Source organism: Anoplophora glabripennis, unplaced genomic scaffold (assembly GCF_000390285.2).
Source record: "Anoplophora glabripennis isolate ALB-LARVAE unplaced genomic scaffold, Agla_2.0 scaffold267, whole genome shotgun sequence".
NCBI classification, from domain to species: Eukaryota; Metazoa; Arthropoda; class Insecta; order Coleoptera; family Cerambycidae; genus Anoplophora; species Anoplophora glabripennis.
This window is the reverse complement of record NW_019416452.1, coordinates 626,601-645,132: the sequence shown is the minus strand read 5'-3', so window position 1 is coordinate 645,132 and position 18,532 is coordinate 626,601. Positions and strand designations below refer to the sequence as shown.

The 18,532-nt window shown below is 31.6% G+C and overlaps 2 protein-coding genes across 2 annotated transcripts in view; one reads left to right on the top strand and one right to left on the bottom strand.

The window, feature by feature from the left end:
- Positions 1–642: 642 nt before the first annotated feature.
- LOC108905472 (FERM domain-containing protein 8) overlaps positions 643–18,532 on the bottom strand; it is a 35,796-nt gene continuing 17,906 nt past the window's right edge. The window contains exons 3-8 of the mRNA XM_018708345.1: positions 10,797–11,054; positions 9,249–9,414; positions 6,981–7,331; positions 6,062–6,191; positions 5,740–6,004; positions 643–1,388 (exon numbers count right to left, since the gene is read on the bottom strand). Coding sequence (XP_018563861.1) covers positions 1,243–1,388; positions 5,740–6,004; positions 6,062–6,191; positions 6,981–7,331; positions 9,249–9,414; positions 10,797–11,054 — 1,316 coding nt within the window. The 3' untranslated portion in view covers positions 643–1,242. The remainder of the gene's footprint in view (positions 1,389–5,739; positions 6,005–6,061; positions 6,192–6,980; positions 7,332–9,248; positions 9,415–10,796; positions 11,055–18,532) is intronic.
- Positions 16,004–18,532, top strand: part of LOC108905473 (glucose-dependent insulinotropic receptor-like) — an 18,821-nt gene continuing 16,292 nt past the window's right edge. Inside the window, exon 1 of the mRNA XM_018708346.1 lies at positions 16,004–16,169. Coding sequence (XP_018563862.1) covers positions 16,137–16,169 — 33 coding nt within the window. The 5' untranslated portion in view covers positions 16,004–16,136. The remainder of the gene's footprint in view (positions 16,170–18,532) is intronic.

Sequence of the window (18,532 nt, the reverse complement as noted above, 5' to 3'; positions counted from 1 at the left end):
CATATAAACTTGTAACCAGTGCCTGAAGTGAGAATTAAGAAATATTTTAATCGCGACAGACATCTATATACATAAATAGTACAACCTTCAAAACTTTCAATGTAGAAAACTGTGTGCTTTATAATGAATCCGTCTAATTCGGGGAAGTAAAGCAAAAATTACATGAATTATTTTGTGCTAGGGCATGTGCAAAATAGAAGATCAAGCAATCCAGAGTCATGGATGGGCAGAGGCATGAAGGGGTTCAGATGTCAGGGCCCACTACCTCATTTTCTTTACAAATTTCATTAGAAATTATTTCATCTTTAAAGTTCTTTATGTGGGCCAAGAAATCATGCATCCCTAAATATCGGTATGGGCCCCATATTTTATGATCAAAATATAACTACTTTAATATTCGCAAGCCGTCTGTGGTCCTTTATCACATCACAACTTTTTCTAATTTGAACCACCCTGTATCTTTCTGTCGTAGATGTACTATCATTTGGCCACAGTGTATAACTGTTCAAGATTAAGTGTTCCCGTTTTTTAAAAATATCTATCCAGTGGATCATCCTCCAACATCATATTATCTATTAAAAAAAATAAAGTGCAAATACTTATAGGGTAGGTTGATAAAAACAATTTACAAAAATTGTATACTATAAATTTTATTTCATATACACATTTCCAGCTTGTGTAAAGTAAACAAATATCAACAAATGATCATCAAAAGGAGCTGCATTTTACTCTGCTGCATTAACTATCAAAATTAAAGCTTTGTTTTCTTAACAATAAGTTAACAAAAACCTAACCTAACTAACAGGAGATAATCTAAGGAATTTTAAGAACTACCCAAAATCAATCACCCTATGCTAGCTCAAAGAAAGCGCCCGAAAAATTCGATTTGTGGAAATAAATTGTTCCCAACATCATTTATTTATTAACCTTTTAGAGGACCGGCATTTAACAAGTATTGATTAAATTTCAATTTCATAGTACTTCAAGCAATCAAATTTTGCAACTGCCCTTTTTAACTTTTAGAACTAACTTTTTTTTTAAGAACTGCCTTTTCGGTTAGAACTAACCCTTAGATTATGCCCTGCTAACTGAAATGTAAAACATAATAAAACATCTTTGGTTATAAACGTAAAGGGGATGTTAAAGACTAATACGGAATTCAGTAAAAAATGGAAATCATTATAACTGCGGAATGAATATTAAAAATTATGAGAATGTTTTTTTGTACTTTTAAAGTGAATATTAATAGCTAAAAGACCAGGAGCCCATCTGGCCAACGCAACGACCATCTTCGTCAAAAGTTGCAAGGGTGAGTCTGTTGAGTTTGTTACTCAGCGAAGGTAGAGTCGATGAATGTGTTGTGCCCATCACCAGCGAGGAATGTGTTTCTAATAAACATAAATAGGATTTATTTAATTGTTTCATTGATTAATGTACTGTCTGCAATGTCAAATAATTTATAAAGAAAACGGTTATGAAAGAGGTGTGTTCACTCTTTGGGCAGATATTATTTCTACAGCCCTTTCATTTATTAAGTATTTCTTCAATAACCAAAAAAAATGATTAACAAAAAATTCCCTAAAGACAGATGATAGTCCAGTAGAGTACATATTACATTTCCATATAGCTGTTTTACATCGACAATTTATTGATGAATTAATTCATGAAGTCGCTTCATCGAGAAATTGGACAAGTGTAATGCACCAAATCTGCTGTCAAATAACTTCATGAATTTATTCATCAAGTTCTTGACGAATTAGAGCATGTTCTAATTTTCATCAATTTCTTCGTGAAGTTCGGAAGTACCAACCCAACAGATTTCCAGCCTCAGATCAGTAATGAGGTTATGTTATTGGAATATGTAAATAATTGTGTGGCGTCGCACTAGTTTTGCATTGTTTTTACTGAATTGTTACTTACAAAAACTAATATTTATATAATATGTGTCAGAACGGTACCGCTGTTGTATCACTACAATATTTATGAGTGGAAAGGTGACATTTTTGAAATTTATTTGCTTCTTTGATTCATTGGTAGAACTGATTCATACGTCAAAAAACTTGACAAAGTCTGTAGCAGTGTAAAACCGCAATGTTTACCAATAAATGCGTCAATTAATTCATGAAGAACTTCGTCAATTTATTCATGAATAGATTGTCAATGTAAAACAGCTATTCCAAACATTTAATCTGCAAAATGCGTTTCTTTTTCCAATAGACAAAAATCATTACTTTTACATTTTACCTACAAAATAATTATACACGTCCATATTTTGAATTTTTGTCATATTCTACAGGGTGTTACAAATTAGTAGGTCAACCCATTAACCACATATTCTTTGGACTTTAGTCCAATCAGTTGGCGCTCAAGAAGGGGGTTGCCTGTGAAGTTTTAGGGGAGTTTTGAAAATTGGTATTTATATTTCTGAGTCACTTTACAGTGAAAATAGTTATGTAATAAACTAAACTAGAGAACATTTCCTATAATTTAAGTAACAATCTTTTTTCTGTGAAATGAATAGTTTCGGCGTACGAGCGCTGCAAAGTATTTTGTATATCAACGAAAAATATTTTAAGCGTTGAAAACCCTGCCTACTATGGGCTCAATACGGCAATCAGCATTTCATCTACATTTGATTCCGTTATAGTTATCGATGAAGATGTAGATCTTATTCTTTTGACGGCTCTATCTACGTGTTCAAACATATATGTTCTTAAACCAGGAAAAGGAACGATTTTGCAACGAATATATTCAACAGAAAGTATCATAGATAAAACAGCCGCAGATAACATCCTATTCTTGCACACCTTCAGTGGNAGAAATTAAACTCGCTTTTGAGATGTAACTCTCTTCTTCTGGACGAACGATATGTTCTTAAAACAGGAAAAGGAACGATTTTGCAACGAATATATTCAACAGAAAGTATCATAGATAAAACAGCCGCAGATAACATCCTATTCTTGCACACCTTCAGTGGCTGTGGTACAATATCGGAACTCAAGGGAAAATGAAATGTGCCAATGTACTCCTAAAGAACCGAGATTTAAACGAGCTCATCTGGGTATTTAAAAACCCAAATCCTGACCCGGAAAGCATTGCTGAAGCTGGAGAACGCTTCCTCCTTGTATTGTACGTTTACTGTGGCGTAAGAAGTATGTCGTTAAACACCTACAGATATACATGCTTCACGAAGTCAACATCTAAAAATAAATTTAATATTGCATCGCTGCCACCGACAGAAGCAGAAGCACGACAACATTCGTTCCGAACATCTCCGCGAATTGCAATGGTAGGTACCTGCGTTAATTCGGATGTTGATCTGCAAGACAGTGATGAAGAGGAAGATACGGAGTCAATACTCGTGCTGGAGTAGACTTTGCGGCGCTCGTATGACAAAACTATTAATTTTACAGAAAAAAAGTTGATACATATATTAAATTATAGAAAACGTTCTCTAGTTTAATTTATTACATAACTATTTTCACCGTAAAGTGAGTCGGAAAGGAAATATGGTCGAAAAACTGTTTTGGAGCGCCATTTTTACAATATGGCGGCTACTTCCGGAAAAAAAAATTGGTGGCAAAGTAAAAATTCGGAAAGAGTACGTTAAAATCTATAAATATACCAATTTTCAAAACTCCCCTAAAACTTCACAGGCAAAACTTCCAGCTGATTGGACTATATGCCATTTTTCATTTCGAAGCCCCATTTTCAAAATACAGGGTGTCAAAATTAAAATTTAAAAAATGATTTTTATTGATAATTTCGGTGATTGTAGAGATATTTATTTGAAATTTAGCACATATTTTGATCTTAAGTCAGCACAGTTATTGTGTAATTTTGGTGTAAAATATCAAAGCGCGAACGGAAAGGAGGGGGGTTGCAGTACCCATGGACCGCCTATTTTTGTTTTGTTTTGAGTACGGCTATACTTTCCGAATAAAAACGGTGTTTTATTCAACTTTTTTCACTCTTGTAAGATTTTTATTTGGGGTTTAGTTTACGAGATACTGTAACTTTTTTGGATATTCGACAAAAATTTCTTTCATATATGGTAGCAATACTAACTAAACAACAGAGCATTGTACAAGGTAAAAGGCACTTTAGGCTGAAACCACATATTTTGATTTGGGGCTTGCTATACGAGATTAGCAACTTTTTTAGATATGTTTGGTTTAGCATAAAATAGAATAAAACGCCGCTTTATCTAAAAAAAAAATATTTATAAAGCATAGGCGTACTCAAAAAAAAATAGGGAGTCCATGGGTACTGCAATCCCCCTCACCTCCGTTCACGCTTTGATATTTTAAACCAAAACTACACAAACAGTGTGTCGACTTAAGATCAAAATATTTGCAAATTTTCAAATAAATATCTCAATCACAATTAATAAATATCATTTTTTAAATTTTAATTTTGACACCTTGTATTTTGAAAATGAGACTCCGAAATGAAAAGTGACATAAGGAAAGTGCCATTATTTTAGTCCAATGAATATGTGTTTAACGAGTTGACCTACTAATTTGTAACACCTTCTATAAGATATATTTATTTAAATCGTCATATCTCAAAAACCACCACAGATAAAGGTAGACTTCCAGATATTGAAATAAAAGGAAAAAAATAAAATANTGCAGTACCTATGGACCGCCTATTTTTTTTGTTTCGAGTATGGCTATACTTTCCGAATAAAAACGGTGTTTTATTCAACTTTTTTCACTCTTGTAAGATTTTTATTTGGGGTTTAGTTTACGAGATACTGTAACTTTTTTGGATATTCGACATCAATTTTTTCGATGATAGACTTTAATTTTTGGAATTTTATGATAAATTTCTTTCATATATGGTACCAATACTAACTAAACCACAGAGCATTGTATGAGGTAAAGGGCACTTTAGGCTGAAACTACATATTTTGATTTGGGGCTTGCTATACGAGATTAGCAACTTTTTTAGATTAGTTTGGTTTAGCTCATCATGATGATGATCATTCCCATTTTATTCAGTAAATTGAAATAAATAGTTTCAAATAGTCCCAAAAAATAAAGTCTACAGTTGACTAAATCGATGTCGCGTATCCAAAGAAGTTACAATATCTCGTAAACAAGGCCCCAAATAAAAATCTTACAAGATTGAAAAAAATAGAATAAAACGCCGCTTTATCTAAAAAAAAATATTTAGAAAGCATAGGCGTACTCAAACAAAAAATAGGGAGTCCATGGGTACTGCAATCCCCCTCACCTCCGTTTGCGCTTTGATATTTTAAACCAAAACTACACAATGTGTCGACTTAAGATCAAAATATTTGCAAAATTTCAAATAAATATCTCTACAATCACAATCAATAAAAATCATTTTTTAAATTTTAATTTTGACACCCTGTATTTTGAAAATTCTGAAATGAAAAGTGACATAAGAAAAGTGCCATTATTTTAGTCCAAAGAATATGTGGTTAACGAGTTGACCTACTAATTTGTAACACCCTCTATAAGATATATTTATTTAAATCGTCATATCTCAAAAACCACCACAGATAAAGGTAGACTTCCGGATATTGAAATAAAAAAGTAAAAAAATGATTTTATAAAACATTTTTGTTTGTGAATTCGACCTAGCCAAGTATCTCAAAAATTTAATGAAAAAGTATCAGATGTTGCCTATCTCCCTTATCAATAAAAATCCTGCGATAGAAGAGAGGTTCACTGAATGGACACACTGTACTCATATCTCATAACTTACCGTTTTCGTTACTAATATGATTCTCATAAGCTTTATCGGGTTCATCATTCGATTTGGACTTCAGTTGTGTCACAAAAACCGTGATAAGCGTGTCCATAAGGCTCGCCTGCCGAGAGAACACCTGCAATATCTTCGACACCCTTGCTCCGTTCTCGACGACCATAAACTGCACGAAGAGACACGGCAGGCAGTTAGGGTCTTCTTCTTTGGAGGGCCTCGCGTATTCCCAACTGAATTCTTCGAATCTTAAGCCTAGCAAGATGGTCTAGAAACGAAAACAGGAGTTAGCGCTGACAGAGAGACATGCAAGTTTTTTACTTACACACTGAAGATCGTCTACGATGTAGAGACCTTTTGAGTTAATAGCTACTAATACTGGAATGTCTTGGTGGGTCATCAGGGAGGTTAAGCCCCGAACCGGCTGCTCTACTTGTCCCTCGAAATATGCGGACCTGAAACAAAATAAATTTAATTCATTGTTATTTACGATGTAGTTCAAACGTACCATAATGTGTTATGCAAACAGATTAGTTTTTTAAAGAATTTGATGACAGAATCAGAAATTATTATACCATGAATCTAAGTGTATACTTCGTTTTGGAAATTTTTCTTGGTTTCTACTAGAGTTACTGGTAACACCAAAAGTTGATGCACCAAGTGCATCATTCACACATGGGAACCCATCCCTCATGACACAAAAAGTGCATCATACATATTCAACGTGTTAAAAGATCATTTTTAAATCAAAACGCTGTCTGTATGGGAGATGACACATAACCTATATTTGATCCTTTTAGATAAACAGCGATTTAAACAATTAAAAATAAAATAATGTCAAAGGGTCATCTTCAAAGAGTCTTACCTCTCTCAGGAAGCATTTTTGGATAAGACAATTTATCTGTATATTAAATTGATATGAAATCATCCTTAAAATTTGGTGTCTCCATTGTCACTTTAGTTTCCGGCACCGTGTATATTATTTTTTAAAATCAACACAGGTTGTTGAATTTAAAAAATGTTGAAAATAAGTTACTTTAGACTCATGGTTTATTAAAGCTTTTTGGTCTCAGAACAACCCCCATGATAACAGTATTTAGTTGTGGTACATTTGAACTACTTTCATTAAACAACATATTATAAGGTAATCTTACTATTTACCAACAGATATTAAAATAATTAATAAAAATAGTACCTCTATTGAAAAATTAAACCTTTTTCACATGCCTCTATTAAAAATTTACCCATAAAAAGGCAGGGACCAGCAAAATTCCAGGTACTTCTTCATCAACTTCCTGTTGGTGGCGGAATTTGGAATCCTCTTGAACTGCTCCAAGAGACGTACCTCTGCCGAGTTCTTCGAACTGATAGGGAGCCAGGTCCATGTGGCACTTTTCCTCACGTGCATCGGTAAGTACTTGATTTGTTCCTCCCTAAAGTAATGCGTAGAGTGTACTTGGGGATTGTAAGGACCCAGTTCTATTCGAGCTTGTATACCTCCTAGCATGATGTAATGCACCACTTCACAGGGATATCTTCCTTCCAGGATGTTGTGTCGTGCCTCTTCATAGAGCAATTCGAGAATTTTTTGATCTCTAAAAATTCGTTACATTTAGAGAGAAGTACAGCGTGCCAATTCTGATATTTTTGGGGAGTTTCTTGCATTTACTAAGATGATAGACAAAACATAGTTCAGATATTTTGAGAAGCTGTAAATGCTAAATTTATTCTTGACACTGTTGTAAATATACAGGGTGTTCTCAAAGTGGAGTCATTTAGTTTAAGAGCTGGTAGAACTCGTAAAAAAAGTTGATTTACCAAAAATCGTTTATATAAAAGTTGCCAAAGCTATTAATAATTATTTTAAAAAACTGAAATTTAAAAACTTTATAATACAAACCTGATTTATTGTCATTTTCGACCAATGTGTTGTAAAAACATAAATTGTTTGTATACTAACATGGACCTAGTGCTTGTTGTTGGGTTATTTTCGACAATTTCTAAAATTTCTTCCTCGATCTGCACCATTTCGCGTGGAGGAGGTCTTCGCGCGTGACCTCCTCGTTGTTCCTTTAAATATCCTGTGTCATTTCGTAAAGGAAACTTTTTCACGTACAAGCGACATGCTGCATGCATTTTGTTGACACTCCGCATAAGTTAATATTATGTCCACTAGTTCATTGTTTTCATAAACATTTGCCATTTTTATTGCACAAAACACCTACAAATCAAAAATATCACGCACAACCGTACGAATTATGTATTTAACAATGTCAAATTGAAAAACGTTCTCAAAACCGTGAAACAATAAAAAAAGAAATACCCAGTATATGTAGTTAACAAACAATTTATGTTTTTACAACGCAGTGGTCGAAAATGTCACTAAATCAGGTTTGTATTATAAAGTTTTTAAATTTCAGTTTTTTTAAATAATTGTTAATAATAATTGCTTTATTTGACAACTTTTATATAAACGATTTTTGGTAAATCAACTTTTTTTACAAGTTCTACCAGCTCTTAAAATAAATGACTCAACTTTGAGAACACCCTGTATAAAGTATTTTGTACTTAGGTTACTTTAAAAACAAATGAAGAAAGATTATATATTTAGTATTTTTTATTACCTTTTTGGGTACAAAGTGAAGGGCTATGCGTTAAATTCAAAAAGAAAAGGCGCCATATTTTGATAGTGAAATGTTGGACTCTGTTTTTAGATGATTTTCTAGTGTTCATATCAACGTAGGTAAACACAAAATTAATTTTTTTATAATGCAATCGTTTCTTGATACAATTAAGGGTGCCATGGATAACACATTGAATTGAACCATAAAATATTTTAATTAAAAAAAAAATACCTTGGGTGTTAATACCATGAAGTTCTAGCCAACTAACTTGTATCATTTTTGAAAAATCATTGGCTTGCGAGACATTTGAACCTGCAGCTATTTTTTTTAAACCAAATCTAACTTCTCCAAAATTAATGTGGGGTTACAAGTGCTTTGGAACTTATTTCACATTAAGTTGAAATGGTTAAAATGGCATTAAAGTTTATTTTATCGAAGTTTATACTTATTTATTTACTTTTTATTGATATTTTAATGAAATTGTATATTCATTTTTCTTAAGTTAAAAAAAAATATTTCAGAAGAGATGTCATAATAACTGTAGTGATAGAAAAATATTATTTTCATAATACTTATTTTAACAAAATTTTAATAAATCCCTGAATTTTTTACATTAAATCAATTTTGGCAAATGCATCCATTACAGAGTTTAAAGTTATTACTTTTAATATGTTTCTTCAAATTGATGTCAGTCCACTATCTATCGCAGTTTCATTTTGTATAATTTACATTTAAAAAAATGAAAAATCAAGCCACGTCATTAAAAAGAAATCAAAAATCAAATTTATAGCCAGCTTATGAAAGGAAACATAGTTTTTTCTTTTTGTGATTATCAAAGGTTCCACTAGCTATTCGATTTGACCACATAGTTTGCTACTTTGTACTCACTTTATTTTTTCTTCCAGATGCAGTGGAAAGAACACATTCCTTTGAAATATAAGTTTCGGTTCATCCCTTTGTTGCCTATTATACGACGCATGACTGTACTGTTCCACAAGGGCCCTCCAATATTGTCTTGTTTCATATGGTCTGTGGGATGGTTTGAGTTGCAGTTCTGCAACAGGGTATCGTACAGCTACACCCAGTCAAGATTACAAAAGGGGACTTTATGAAATGTTGAATTGAAGGGTTTGGTATAAAACCCAGTTAAGTCCGTTTTCTAAAACTTGAGAAAACAGCGAGAAAAGTATTTAGCAATTAAATACTGGCTTGGCTTCGTTTTGTTTTGATTAAATATTAACAACGTAAATAAAAAATAAGTATATAGACTTGGATATTCTTGGATAGCTGGATACTCTTCACAAGATAGTCTTGAATAGTTGGATTTTTTAAATAATTCTCAAGTGAGATTTTCTTTTGCTTATTATAATAGACAACAGTTTTGTAGCTGACACATTTATTTGAAAAAGAAAAACAATAGGTATTTTAACATAAGTGATGAATTTGATTCATACTTTATTTTATTAAGGTTTTATTCTTATTGCACATATTATTTCATTGTACCACTGATCCACTTTTGAACTAAAACATTGTTTTCATAATTACTAATAAAGTTACTAAACGATAATGTCCTTATTTTTATCAATAATAATCAGAAAGTTTGCGGTGTGGTTGAAATTTATTCTAAGATTATTCACAAGGGACTAAGTTGCTTTCAGTCTATTTGCCTAAATATTAAAAATTGATTATTAAAAAGGGTTTACATGTAGCTAAAACCTAGAGCAAAATCTCAACATGAAAAATACATATGGCTGAACAATTTCCCTGTTGGTTATGTCGTTGGATTAGAAATTCCAAAATGTTGGTACAAGGTTAAAAAATACATATGTTGCTTGAGTAACAACAGAGATACAAACAGTGCTTGAAAAACAAAAAACAGATACAGGACATGTGATAGACATACATAATATCAAAATTCAATTAAGATAAAATTTTGATTAATGTTCCAGAAAGAGACAATACAAATTCTGAACACCTGAAATAATTTCATCCAAGACAAAAGCCTAGAACTGTCTGGAATTTGGAAATGACCCATATATAAAATTCAAAAACCAGAATGTCACAGGTCAATGACTTCAAACAAGCATCAGAATGACATATAAATAAAAATAGATGACTTAATGTCCAGTACAGTAATGTCAGGAAACGAAAAGACAGGTGCCACTCAAATTCTCAATGTTTAAACTGACAACATAGCAACCATCCTAGGAACTGTTCAATCATTACGAGGAAAGCTTGAAAACCAAGCAATGAAATACATATATTACACCCAGATGCATCCTCCACCAAAATACACATTTTTTGTTTGCAAATGTTGTACAAGTTAAGTTTGTTACAACCTTAAAATCATGAATGTTTTCTGAATTTAATTGATTCTAGCACCAACAGATCTGTGACATTATAAACTGTAACATATCAGACAAAATTGTTACATACCTAGAAGAGGACTCACCATCCAAAGCGTAAACACTTGAGATGCCAACTGTTTATTCAGTCCCAATTCATCGCTGTTTACGATCGCCTGACACATTAATTCGCAGGTTGTTGTGGGTGTATCTTCAATTTCCATCATTATAGCTGTACGACTGTGCAAGAAAACACCGGTGGGAATTATGGGACCTTGCAGAGATTCTAATATGCTTGCCGTTGGAATGTTGCTGACTGTGGAACTAGGAACAGAAGTAGTATTGGATTCTGAAAAAAGACATTACTTGAAAATACGTTACAATAATCCTAGAACCATATCTTAATTTAATATCATTTCCTTAGGTTATTGCAACAGATCAATTCACAACAAATTTTTATGTAAGCTGTAAAACATACAAGATTTCACTTTACAGAAAACAGTGCAGCAAAAATTATATATACCTGGTTCTACCATCGACTCAAAAATTCATTATCTTTCTTTCAGAGTGCTTAAACCAGGTACACACATAAGCTTCAAATAATTAATTAGTGCATCCTAATATTGTTGGCACTGATAACAAACAGGCTATTATATATTACATTTTAATAAATTGATAAGAGTGATGAAGACTGATAAAGTGTGATTAATATGTATAAAAAATTAATTACAAAATATAAAAATCTGGTTTTAGTCAACAATGTTTAATTATATCCAATAACTGAAGGTTGGACTGTTATTGTTGACGAAATTTTATGATAATTTTTTTAAGTTCACATGTTCACATTGATGCAAGAATAATAAAAAAGTTAACACGTTCACCAGACTTAACACCTTGCGACCATTATCTTTGGGGCACTCTGAAAGCAGCAGTGCATGCTTCCACATCTAACATTGTAGAAGAGTTGTGGAGGCATATCCAAAATACCATAAATGTTTTAAAAAATAGCCCTCAAGAATTAACCTTTGTTATAGAAAGAACGGTGGTCATTTTGAACAGTAACATCAACTTTGTTACTTTTATCTCTAGCATTTTTTATTGTATTTGTTTGTTTTTACGAATTATTTCAATAAAATTGGGCACGATGTAAATAACTCTAATTCGTCGAATGTGTGTATCCTCTCTAAGAATTGGAAACTGAAATTACAGTCAACTTACAAAATCAGCGACTATTAGCACTTTAAGTACTGTAATATGGGTGGCAAGATAATGTAGACATTTAAAAAATTTTTTTTGTACCCAAACCGCTCATGTAATCAAAATTCAAATAAATCAAAACAAAATAAATCATATCAAATAAAAAATAGTTATGATTATTGCCAGAAGGAGGAAAAAGTTCTGAACGAATATTATCACCATACATCAATTTTATAGGATTTGTGAGTTTTAAGAAATACTCTGTATAACATTAAAATTTGTAGATTGAAAGCAAAAGTCCACACCCGAAAAATAATCAAAGTTGATTAATACATATGCGAGTTATTCACAAAATTCAAAAAAATTTCACGAACTTTGAGGTCATCCAACAGCCAAACGAAGCGATTTCGAATATAGGTGTATTAGCCTAAATCTGCTTATTTTGAGTCCACGAATCTGTGGTCTTCCGTTGTACATGATATTATGGGACACCCTGTATATGTAGGTAAGTATATTATTAGTATTTATCATCTATTTATCGCGCATATTTATAACTCTGCTGTCTTATTAGTTGGAATTGGCGTTAAAAAATTTTAAGCAATAGAAAAAAGTATATTATTCGTGCATCATGTAACATAAATAGACGGGAGCGTGAGACTACCAGGAACATGGAAAATCTAACCTCCATTTAAAACCGGAACCTTTTATGATCCGCTCATGCATTATTTAAGATGATGACTACTAATTTTAAACAAGTTCAAGGATGGCTTTAAAATAGGTGTGGTGCAGTAAATATCAATTATTGTGTTCCATATACATGTTCCATAATATATCGTATGTATGTACCAGACGCCAAATAAATCATAAATACAATACAGTACTCCTGGCCAAAATAAATTTAAAGTAATAGAGAAGACTTAAGAAAACTTCTACAGAAACAAGATATTACAAATTGTTCAATTGTTCACATGCACGTGTTTGTAACACCCTGTATAAATGATACTATTAATTTTAAAAAATACTTTTTTAGTCCCACTGACATCCTGTAATAGAAGAAGCAGCTAGTAAATGTACATACATACCATGAAGCTATATAATTTTGTTTTAAATATGTATTATTCTTTAACTTACAACCTATGACATAAGAAAATGGCAGATTGAAATATTGCTTTAGTTTTAAATGATATATTTTTTACAGAACAAGAAGAAAAGTAGTTTTTAATAACAATTTTATAAAAGTAAGACATCAATAAAAGTTTCTTTGGCTAAGGGCCGGTTTTTCAATCGTTGGTTAACTCCTAACTTAATGTTAACCATCACTGTATTTTCTTGTTTTAGTGGAGAAACAATAATTTTCTTTTAATATGCAAGCTTTTCACGAGGAATGAATAATTCGTTTTTATTTTTTTTTTTCTTTACTAATCTATGACAGCTCCAATACAAAAAGTAACAATTTGTTAACCAGAGAATGAAAAACCGGCCCTAAGACATAATAGTTCACAGTACAGACATCCCCCCCACCCCCCTTAAAATTTGATTACCACATACTTTATAACTCGTGAGGAGCTTCGTTTTGACGAGTCTACCACGCTTTTCCTCTGCGACTTTTCTCGATTCCTCCGCTTTTCCACTCGGAAAAGTCCAAAAACATGGCAATTTCCCGGGGTCTTAAAAAGCCAAGACCACATCTTTTTTTTAGCTTAAGTTACTGGAAATTTTGTTGCAAATGCCGATTTAAATTTGTCCGACAGAAATTCTTCCGACATTGACGTGTCTACCGGCCGAAACATGCCAAAATCCAGGGTATTGAAAATCAATTACCACATAGGTAATTTTTAATAAAATTAATTGTAAATTATTCAGTCCGACAAATTTCAAGCCGCGTTTTTTCAGTCCGACAGCTGGAAATCGGAATTTTCACGGGATATGATAAATCGATTACCATATATCCAATTTTCATTTTTTCCACTTTTAAATTTACTGTACAAAATAGTGACATAAGTGTCCTCAAATTATTAAAAAATTAATAAATCAATATTCGTGATGAAATTTAATTTTTTCACTCCAAAAATTTCATATTTATAAATGGTTATTAATTATTATTTGTTTCAAATAAATAATTATAATATTGCTTATTTTATGCTTAAAAATTTAAAAGTTATAAACAAATGAAGTTATTTTTGAGACGATTAATAAATACAAAATTCAACATATTCAAACTATTTTCGCCTACAATACTTTAAAAGTTAAAAGGATNTATTGTTATGTAAATTATTATTTGTTTCAAATAAATAATTATAATATTGCTTATTTTATACTTAAAAATTTAAAAGTTATAAACAAATGAAGTTACTTTTTAAGACGATTAATAAATACAAAATCCAACATATTCAAACTATTTTCGCCTACAATACTTTAAAAGTTAAAAGGATTGGATAACTCTATAAATTGTTTCAGGCAGTTTAAAGTAATTAACATACATATTATCTTAGTCCATAATGCATATTTTCTAAATAAATTAATATTATACTTGATATAAAAATCCTTTTTTCTCTTTCAAGTCTTCATTCGCGTTTGTTATTTTTCTTTACAAAAATTTTCCTATATTTCTAAAAGAAAATCCCAAAACTTTTGTGTATAATTTTTTTACACCATACATACTTTTTTGAAATCGTTTAATCCTTTTCTCGATATTTATTTGGCTAAATTAAGCATAAAAGATTTACAATTAAATTTGCTTAATACATGAAAATACCTTATTAGAAATTATAAATACATGTGCACATTTTTTACCAAATTTTTTTTAATCTTTTTTTGTCGGACTGACGATTTGCGGATATATTTTTGTCGGATATTACAATTTTTGCTTATAAAAAACACTGTTCTATCGTGTGTTATTTTTATCTGACATGTGGTAATCTATTTATCATACCCCATGGAAATTCCGATTTTCAGCTGTCGGACTGAAAAAACGCGGCTTGAAATTTGTCGGACAACAATACTTTTTGACTGAATTAATTATTTACAATTAATTTACTAAAAATTACCTATCTGGTAATTAATTTTCAATACCCTGTCATTATGGCATGTTTCGGCCAGTAGACACGTCAATGTCGGAAGAATTTCTGTCGGACAAATTTAAATCGGCATTTGCAACAAAATTTCCAGTAACTTAAGCTAAAAAAAGATGTAGTTTTGACTTTTCAAGACCCCGGAAAATTGTCATGTTTTTGGAATTTTCCGAATGGAAAACCGGAGGAATCGAGAAAAGTCGCAGAAAAAAAAGTGTGGTAGACTCGTCAAAACGAAGCTCCTCACGAGTTATAAAGTGGTAATCAACTTTCCAGGGGGGCTGTACTGTGGACTATAAGTGCAATGCAATATTTTAGCCACAACAAATAATTACTCTGTCCAGCATTTCAGAAAATCTAGCAAGTTAGTACTATATCTCTTCACATGTTTTTATCTCGTATGTTTCCTAAATTTTGCATGCCTGTTGAACATACAGAAAATCGCTCACATACTAAACATAATCCCCCCCAAGACTGTTTTCAAAATTTGCTGGACAGAACAGGAAACGTACATTTTCTGATGTCCATAATCTTTCAAGGCGAAAAATTTTTAATTCAATTAATTAAACAACTTCCTTTGGAAGTTGTTTTAGTTTAGCGTAGCGCTTCGTCATTTCCTGGGTGGAAGTGTATTTGTTCTATCATTGTTTTACTAAAAGTGCGATCTATAACGAGTTGTTAGCACTGAGATCTAGTGGTTTTAGATTGTCAGTACAAATTTCATTTTTTTTTTTGTATAATCGAAAATAAAGCAAAGCAAGTAAGCATTTTATAACGAAGATATATAAATAAAACTAGGTCCAGTCCATATGCTCCATTCATCCCATCATACTGCCCTGGATGAAGAAGAAAAAAACAAATTAATAAGAAACGAAGGGTAAGAAGATTAAAAGTATCGGATGGGAAAAGTGTTTCCTTTTTCTCCGTCCAGTATAAAAAATAAAACATTTGTGGTCCAACGGGGATCCACAAACATTTCCTATGAGACTACAGGGAAAATCCACCAAATCCAGTCTGGGGACGGTGTTGGTCTACGGAAGTCGGCAGACAGAAGATAGCGTTATCAATATCCGCGGTATTTGCATTATAAATTATCTCTCATTTGCGTTTACTATTATTTGAGAAGAAGGTGTGTGAAAATCACATTTGCAAACGCTCCCACGATGTTCGTTCAATTAGTCAGTGTGTTAATACTCGTGAGTACCTATATTTTATTTATCATTTGATCTCTATTGTCCTTATTTTTAATAACATTTCGAGAGTTAGTTCAAAAATATATTGGAACAGTTTTACAATACATGTAGACGAGCACTTAGTATTATATAAAATATAATTAATCAAAAATGACTAATACAAAAATACAAATCAAGCATAAAAAATACGATTCATTACAAATTACAAGAGAAAAACAAAAAAATTATAATAAAATTAAAAATGATATCCAGAATGTTTCTTTTGAATGAAACATATATTATCTTTAGCTCTTTTTTGGTTTACCTTGAAAATAATATATAGGGTGACCCCATGTTATTAGATTTCGAATAAAAAACGGCTAATTATTTTTTTAATTTGCACCTAAAAAAATCGTAGACATGATTTACAATTTTGAAAAAATTATAATTTCCAAATATTAGCGATCTTGGACTACTTAAAAAATACATGTGGACTATATTTGCTTTTTACTTACTATATTAATGGTCTGTATCAGCAAGGCACCATATATTTCTGCGTTGAAAACAAAACTATTTAAACTAACTTACCTACATATATACAGGCTGTCTACTATAAGAGAGTCTCTCCTATGTATCTCGCTTAATACACAATGCATCACAAAAATCTTTATATGTTTTTTGTTACATTTTTTGAGGCCTTGATGCTTGTAAAAACAAATTTGAGATCCATTGCCAATTTTATGAGAAATCATAAAAAAAAACGGAAAAGTACCCGACAGTTTAGGGTCGTCTAACTTTTTTATTTTAAGAAATAGAGAAAACTTATTTTAATAAAATTTCATGGCAAAATTGATATCGTTCACATCGTGTAAACAAATTTTTGAAGTATCGTATGTAATTTGCTGCGCCCTCTACGCGAACAAAAAAATTGTCATCGAAGCAGGCTGTGGATACAAAAAATTGCTTGTTTTTTTCCTCTTTCATGCAATGTAGTACATGTTGCCTTTATCTTTTATTATATTTATTTATTTTTTACAGACTTCCTCTAAACCTGTCCTAGTTACAGACTTTTTGTTTGGTATAAGTTTTTATTTAATTATTCCTTAAATATGTATGAGAAAATTATACAAGTATTATTATTTTGGGGTGCTCATCCCCTTGATAACGGTTTATAGGTATACCTTAATTAATAAACAAGGACTGTACAGGGTTCTTCATCGAGGAAAAGATGATAAAGACTAGAATTTTAAGTAATTCTCTTACAATTTCAAAGAAATATATAAAAAACAATTGAATGTTACATTTCAGAGATGTAAACCAAACTGTTTTTTAAATGTTTTTCATTAAAGATATAATTCTATGATCCGCAAGAAGTCCTAATCTGACCCATGGAGGACTTTGACATACAGGGTGTGGCGTCTTTAGTGCAGAAAAAATAAAATGCAGATTCCTAGTAATATATGCAATAAAAAAGCCTTATATAAGAAATTCATATATCCACGTTTTGTCAAGAAAATTGAACTTCAATTTTGTAGCGAAGAAATAAATCTTAGTACGGTCCTGGTCAAAAAATGTCATGCCATTCGATAAACATCATCGCTCGCTTGCCGAACCGAACTTAACAGAGTCAGAGAGTCAAGCCTTTGCGCAAATCAGTATTGCCAAATTAAAATGTATGAAATACACACAAAAGAAATAAAATGTTTTAATGCAATAATACATAATTTTGGCCAGTTTAATACAATCGTCTCGTTTTAATTAAAAGGAAAAATAAACATAAAATTCAATCAGTTATTTCACTGTAAATGATAATGTGCAATCCCAGACAAGAGGTTTGTAGAAACAAAGTACATGGTGTTACTAAACTATTATTTTAGCAAGTGATATTTTGGATCACGACAAACAAAAAAGATGCAAACTTACCGCTATCGTTCGATAGTAGTAAACGTATTATTGTTGTCCTCGTTATCCATTGCCGATTTAGTTAAAACCACAGACCACCTAGGCTTATAGAGCGACTTTGGTGAAAACACTTCGGAGCCTGATTTGGAGCCCAGCGCTCAGTCGTGTCCTAGCATTTGACGTGTACGCATCGCTGATTTCGATAATTAGACGTTTTATCATGGGCAAGTGTATTGTAAAACATTGTATAAATACAAGTGATCGAGTTGGTGAAGAGAAGCGAAAAGTTTCCTTCTTTAGGTAAGTAAAAAAAAGGAATATATAAAAGGTAAATATGTACGCCATTTTTCGGTTGACGTCACAAGTTTCCAGGGTTAGCTTTATAATTTTGTTCGCCCACATAGTGTAGTGATTAACGTGATATTGTTATTATAAAATAATGAATGAATTACTGTAAAATATTTTTAGTAATTATTTACTTTATG